This window comes from Diadema antillarum, unplaced genomic scaffold, assembly GCF_040938485.1.
Source record: "Diadema antillarum isolate AM-2024a unplaced genomic scaffold, OU_Dant_1.0 scf00000001, whole genome shotgun sequence".
In the NCBI taxonomy this organism is placed as follows: domain Eukaryota; kingdom Metazoa; phylum Echinodermata; class Echinoidea; order Diadematoida; family Diadematidae; genus Diadema; species Diadema antillarum.
Window position 1 is genome coordinate 141,804 of NW_027270890.1, and position 7,703 is coordinate 149,506.

The 7,703-nt window shown below is 40.0% G+C and overlaps 1 protein-coding gene across 1 annotated transcript in view; it reads right to left on the bottom strand.

The window, feature by feature from the left end:
* LOC139726860 (angiotensin-converting enzyme-like) overlaps positions 1 to 5,873 on the bottom strand; it is a 46,089-nt gene extending 40,216 nt beyond the window's left edge. Inside the window, exon 1 of the mRNA XM_071637890.1 lies at positions 5,698 to 5,873. Within this exon, the coding sequence (XP_071493991.1) occupies positions 5,698 to 5,862 (165 nt within the window). The 5' untranslated portion in view covers positions 5,863 to 5,873. The remainder of the gene's footprint in view (positions 1 to 5,697) is intronic.
* Between the last annotated feature and the right edge of the window lie 1,830 nt (positions 5,874 to 7,703).

The window sequence follows — 7,703 nt, forward strand, 5'->3', positions numbered from 1 at the left end:
ACATTGTGTTTGCTAACCCGCGCCGGGGGTATTGACCGCGCGGGTACCGAACACAACAGATCTTAGTTTTAGTAACTGGCATTACAAGTAAAGTCTTAACTTAGACTTAATAGTTAAACTTGAAAGTTAAAGTCTAACATGTCTAACTTTATTCTTTACTCTTCCTTTGAGTTTTACTTTTAGACTTTTTACTTTTTTTCGTTTAGTAGGCCTACTTTGTCAATCTCATGATTTCATTTTCAACTCAAGTCAAGGCATAGCCATGAGTGTCTTCGAGACTTTGACATCTTGCATGTCTTGCACACAGACGTTACGACTACAGTACTCAGTAGTCTCAGAAGTAACGACATAAGTTGAAAAGAAACTATAAATAATATGATTTGGGATCTAATTTGAAATTGGATGGCGTTTACAGACTAGGCTTCATAAGCATCACGCGATTGAATACATGGGACTACACTCTACCGCAATTAATGGTTATGGTAGTCCAACTGAAACTGTTATTTTGAGCATGATTTTAATAGGATTATAGCTTACCATTCACTTCACTCGTGGACAGTGGGCTGGCTTAGGTCGTCATTCATCTTTCAGATGGTTTGGTTCTCACTCTGAGATCTGGATTAGGGCCAAAACCTAATTCTAGGCCAGTAAGTTGAACAAAGCTCAAAATAATGCAACTGCGACGGTTCGTAAAACCCGCATTGCTCTTCACCCTAGCAATTCGGGTTTCACGAACCGGCGTATCTTTACTGCGTCGGTTCGTGAAACCCCTTTTTCTCAATTTCTCGATATTTCGAGTACCGTCGTTTTTTTCTTTCTTTGATAAAATTAAGAATAATTAATTTTGTGATCTAAAATTTTGGGATTTGGTAGAGTTTTGAAAGCACTTTCATTTGGTACCAATATCTCGATTTTGAAAATTTTGACCAAAATCGAAATAGCGTCAGTTCGTGAAAACGCCGACGATATATTTGACGTGTTTCTCCTAAAGACATTTTCTCACTCCTCAAAAATCCCTCCTCCAGAACAATGGGGTGTATCCATTAAGACCAATAGTGTTGGGTATACAATCTGTTAAAGGGACTGTACAGGTCTGGTTGAGGTGAGGATTTAGCTTTTAACATTTTGCGAGATATTCAGAAACCACTCTATGAGATGTCGAAGAGCATGCAATTCTGGGTATCGAAAGTTTATTTGATGACAATCGGTTTTGGAATGGCTGAGATATCCCAAAACAAGGTGAAACAAAGAGATCCCAATAAAAGGCGTGGCCTGTCGCCTTTTATTGTTATCCTTTTTTTTTTATATCTCAGCTATTTGAAAACCAATTTTCATCAAATAAACGTTGAATCGTTGCAACTGATTGATAAATTGCCCTACATCGACGTAAATAAGCACTGAATTGATCAGTGTTTTAGTAGTAGCCATGATAAAAAATCATGTCGATGTAGGGCAATTTGTCAATCAGTTGCAATAAAAACATCTCGACGGAAGAATTTCATGAATTTGAATAACAAAGCAGTACCCGCTGCATGCTATAAGGATTAGAACCAACACTTGCTGTCGGGCGAAAGCTCGGTGGTCTAGTGGAGATGACGCCTGTCCGGTGATCAGGAGGTCGTAGCTTCGAATCCTGCTCGAGTATGTACGCCCATGATTTTTTATCATGGCTACTACTAAAACACTGATCAATTCAGTGCTTATTTACGTCGATGTAGGGCAATTTGTCAATCAGTTGCAATGAAAACATCTCGACGGAAGAATTTCATGAATTTGGAGAAACGTTGAATCCTTCTTAAAATTACACGCTCTTTCGTACTAGGTGTTTCAAAAAACATTTCCCACTTTTGATCATTAATAGTTCAAAAACTATTCATTCGATAAAACTGTCATTGATATGAGTAATAGCTGAATAGTGTACAATTTGTTTGAAGGTGATTTGCACGTGACAGCATAAATCAGTTTCATTAAATCTAAGATTGATTTTGAAGTAAGGTTTCAGATTTTGGTCAAATTTTAACCCTCTGTACAAAAATTGAACTTTGCACAGGAACCAATGATGTGTATGTGACTGTGTGCTGACAATGGCCCTGAACAATGGACATGCCTGAACCACCTGTTTGACTAGGCGTCAGTCTCCTGCTCCCTTGCACATGAATGCTTAATCAATAATTCATGTGGATTGCCCTGGGCACTATAGTCTGAATTCATGCACGGTAAAGTGCTTGCAAACATCACATTTCGTTCCAGCTGGCAATCGTTTTCAAATTTTGCTTCACATATCACTAAATTTGGGATATAAATAAGAATAAATTATCTAAAGTTCCTCATTTTAATACAACTGTCTACTGATTGAATAGTCTAACAAATTTTTCGCTTTTTCGATAAAAAGAGATCATTTTTTTTGGTAAAGAGTTCAGCAGCATTTATCATAGGGGGATTTGTTTCACAGTAGATTGATTTAAGGCTCCATGATACACAAGTGTATACTCTTTGCTTCCTGTCACCATGTTTACGATAGAACAGAAGGTATTCATTGTAATTTCGTTTTTCAGAAGTAGGGAGAGCACTGTCACGACTCAACAACAGTATCGGCAGGCGTTTGACTTTACACAGATACTGCCAGAGGCTGAATAAAGACTAGTTGTGATAGTGGAATTTCTCATGAATAAATAATGAAGCATCCAAACCCTGGCTATTGTTCAGGACCATTGTCAGGGTGTTAACCACACACTCCCATACACACCCATTGACCCCTGTGCAAAGTGAAATTTTGTACAGAGGGTTGAAAATAGAGCAAAATCTGGAACCTACTGTGAACTTATTCATAGATTTCATGAAACTGATTTATGCTTTCATATTCAAACCACCTTCAACCAAATTGTACACTATTCAGCTATCGCTGATATCAATGACAATGATATTTGATATACAGTTTTTTGGTTATTAAGAATCAAAAGTGGAAAATGTTTTTTGAAACACCTAGTATTTCATAAGAACCTTCGCATTATCTCAGTTAGGAATGTTCAGAACAGCTAAACTAACCCTCGAATTCACAGTTGCATTTCAGCCAAAACTAACAATCGAATTCACTAGCTGTGTATTTTACCGCTCAACTAACGCTCGAATTCATGGTTGAATTTCAGCGCAAAACTAACGCTCGAATTCCCTTTGTATTTCTGCGCTAAACTAATGCTCGAAATCACAGCGATTTTCTGCACATAACTGACGCTCAAACTCCCTGTGTATGTCAGCGCTCAACTAACACTCGAATTCACAATTGAATTTCAGCGCAAAACTAACGCTCAAATTCACTTTGTATTTCTGCGCTGAACTAATGCTCGAATTCACAGCGATTTTCTGTACTGAACTAACCCTGTGTATTTTAGCGCTCAACTAACAGCTCGAATTCACAGTTGAATTTCAGGCAAAAATAATGCTTGAATTCCCTTTGTATTTCTGCGCTGAACTAACGCTCGAATTCTCGTTGGTTTTCTGCGCTGAACTAACGCTCGTATTCCCCGAATATTTCTGCGCTCAACTAACGCTCGAATTCAGTGTTGAATTCAAGCGCAAAACTAATGCTCGAATTCCCTGTGTATTTCTGCGCTCAACTAACGCTCGAATTCACAGTGGTTTCCTGCGCAAAACTAATGCTCGAAATCAAATGATTTTTTTTTTTTTTTTTGCGAAAGATAAGTGCTGAAATTCCATGTAAATTAATGACATCACAAATTGGAATTAGTGATATCACAAAATGTATTTCTTCATATCAAAAATGTGAATTCGTATCCCCCTCCCACGGTGAGATCTTTTTGCATTTTGATGTTGCAAATGGTGCAATTTGATGCATGTTTTTGCGTGTTTTAACGAGTTGAAACAGTCCCACTTGTTTAAGGTGGCTGTATATTCTAGTGTAGATTATTGTTGCACAATTTGCCTATGATATATATATAAAATGGTATCATTTAAATGAACTTTTTCTATTAATACTCTGAATATCGTTAACGCGCCTGAGCCCGAGCAAGCGGAGCGAGCGAGGGGGAAAGGGAGGGTGTGTCCCCCCTCACGTGGTGAGAACTTTTTGCACTTTGATGTTGCAAATGGTGCAATTTGATGCATGTTTTTGCTTGCTTTTGCGTGTTTTATCGACTTGAAACAGTCCCACTTAGCAATATACTTTCATGTCAATTATCACTGAACATTGTGGCTACAAAATGGTATCATTTGAATAAACGTGTTGTATTAGTTCTTACACTGAATATCATGAACGCTGTCTGTTCAGTAATCAAGCAGAAAAAGCATGCACACGAGGGTGTAGATAAGGGGCATTTCTCCTCCCACACGAAGGTGATTTTGCATTTTCAGACCTTAAAGTCAGCGATCTGGAACAAATTTTTGGTGCAATACTTTTTCATCAAAGTGTTAAAATCGCGGAATGTAGCTCTTATTCCGAATGTGCATCATCTGTGTGTATCTACAAAGTCTAGTGAGGAAGAGCTTAGGGGAAGGGTATTCCCCCTCCCGCTCGGCGAAGACTTTGCGTTTTAAGAATTGAAATAAAGCGATCTGGAGCACACTTTTTGTGGAAAATTCGGAAATGTCATTCCCAAAAATGTACTAAGTCTAAAGTGGGTAACAAGCAATGGAAGCGCGGCAAGATACCTCTCCCATATTCACTCCCATATTCAAGGGAGCCTTTTTTCCACTTTTAAGCTTTTTGAACTGAAATTCAACAATCTGGCGCACACTTTTGTTGGAATATCTGGAAATTTTTCAATCAGAAGAGAAGTGTAGCAAGTCTGTGGAAGGAGATTCTGTGTAGTTTTCTAATTGCAGTTAAACGTTTTGGTGCACACATTTTGTGTCATATTTGGAAAACTGTTTATGTTCAAAGCGTAGCCACACTTCTATGCATGGGGGGGGGGGGAGGGGCGGGCGAGCAGGGAGAAGGCGTGGGCGAGTGTTATCTCCAACCTTCCAGTACGATGGAGCTTTTGCCTTTTTAAGGTTGAAATTGAGATATCTCGTATACGCATATTTGATGGAATATTTGGGAAATCATGATAAAAAACTGATGTGGGGGGGGGGGGGGGGGGACTGAGGGAGGAAAGAGGAAAGGGTCGATTCAAAGGGGAAATTCCCCTTGTACATGAGGGAACTTTGAGTTTTCGGAATGTAAGTGATAAGTCTTGTGCACTCAGAATTATTCATAATTTTGTGTCACATAAATCTAAAAAGTGTATACTAAGGCTAGGGAAAGAGGCACAGAGGGGGAGGGTTTGGGAGGGGAATACCCCCTCCCCAGCACGACAGATTTTGCATATTTTGAATTGAAATTCAGCGATCTGGTGCACACTTTGAGTGAAATATTCAAAAAATTATGATCTTATTTGATGAAAGGTTGAAAAGGAGACCCGCTTCATGTGCATTCATAAAAGTATACTGTATCCGCCTCGCAAATCCCCAGTCCAAATCTTGGGGGGGGGGGGGGGGGGGCGACTGCCCCCATAGCCCCCCCCCCCCCCGGCTACGCCAGTATGTTGCATTCAATATTATTACTGTGTATTTGCATGAGAAAAAAAAAAACATCATTTAACCAGAACACAGTATTGTTCATTCTATACAAAGATGTATATTTAGATCGGACAGCTTTCGTATGAATAAATGAAAACATTCGAAACTAGACAGGTTTACCATCTGCTCCTTATTGTAGCTGGTAATGTTGGTGTTGTATATCCACGCTTTGCTCGCAGAAAACGAGTACACTTCCATGGCGAGCCGTTCATATTCCTCCAGGAATATTAAGCACTGGGTTTCGTTCGCGTTGCTCTCGGGTTCTTGGACTGCCAGCTCGTCCATGATGGATGCTGCTTCCATCACGGTGACTGGTGGCGTCGCCTGCGTGGGGATACTTTTCGCCGCTGTCAATCCGCACTTGGCGGCCACCAGAACGACGGCGAAAAAAGCCGTGGTGCGAAAGAGCATGGTCATGATCTTGGTGCTTACCAGTCGGCAGACCCTGATAAGATTGAGTACTTTCTCTCCAATACAGTGTATATCAAAGACCGTAGCCAAAACCAAGACAACAAACCAAACCAAAACAAAACAAACTCGTCCCATACAGTCAACAGTTTTACATTGCGTACATCAAGTTGGTATACTGTCACAGAGTCTCCATCACTTCCCATTGGGCCATTTAGAGGGGAAGTCTTCCTGAAACTCCATATAAAGTGATTGCAGAGGCCTGGATAATGTGCTTTCACCGTGACGGGCACGCCGAGAGGAAAAAAAGATAAGAAGGAAAGGATGGAAACATTTGGAAGAAACTTTAGGTATGTTTGGTATGTGAGTATGTGCTTGACATTGATAAACAATATAGCCCTACGATTTTATGAGTGATTGGTAGAGGTCAGTAGGTCCAATACATGCACGGTACGACCTTCGGAACTATGGGTGCGTTTATCAAGTCTTTTTCTCGGCAGAAACATGTTTTCCAAACGGCTTTCAGGGAATTTTTTGGAGATGATAAACGCAAAGCTGTTTTGATTATGGGGTTCGGTAAGCCTTTTTGAAAACTGCAAATTTGTGATTTCCGAAACAGGTTTCCGAACAGGTTTCCAGAAACCTGTTTCTAGAAGCCCTTTGAAGCGAGATAAACGCACAGCTGCCTTGAAACGGCTTTGTACTGCGGTTACGAACCGTGCCGTCTCCTCGAGTCAATTTTTCATTTGTAGAGGGAGACAAACTGAAGAAACTCAAACTTGAGCCTTCACCCCTCTGAATAATATCTTTCTTTCAATTATTATGGAATTTCACTTGCACTGAAAAGGTGGCTTATAGGAATATAGGTCTACGTTCGCGCTTTGTCTTAGGACGGAAAATTGGGAAGGCAGCTTGGAGAAGTATTAAGGCGACTTATACGGAGATGCATCAAGTCACCTCACCTTATGATACTGAACATTGTACCTTGGCCAATTTAAGTACAGTCTCCTTTCCTTCCTTCAATGTAGACGCCTTATATGAGTTTTGACAACTTAAGCTTCACCATTTCTTGTTTTGCATACGGTGCCTTCGCGAGTTTTAGCATGCATGTGAATTGGATACCAGCTCTTGTCAAAATCTTCTGGAAAAGTAAATAATCGTGCCATCCATGTCTCACGCAATCATGAATGGGTGTTTATGCACTTGATACATTATCATTATAATACACACCTGACATTATGTACAATACACATTACGCACAATCACCATAAATCGTTATATATGTCATTCAGGAATCAAGAGAGAGAGAGAGAGTGAGAGAGAGAGAGGGAGGGAGGAAGAGAGGGAGGGAGAGACGAAAGCCTAAAATTATTAACGTCGGATGGGAATCTAATGATGGCATAATGGTGGTTTGCAAAGGAGTCACTGGAATTCGTGTTTACCTTAGCATTGTGATAACTATTGACAACGACAAACATTTAACAAACTAACCCATCTACGTAAATGAATGTATTCATCCTTTATCTAAACAAAAACAAAAATCCATGTTATATCTATAGCATAATAGACAAGATGGATTCTCCTTTTTAAGGAGAATTCAGAACGAGGGTCGCATCCTCGTTCTTGCAACAAAATGACTTTGCGCAAAGCCTTAAGGACGCTCGGGGGGGGGGGGGGGGCATTTAATGAACCGTTTTGGTCGGATATTTTTCTGACAA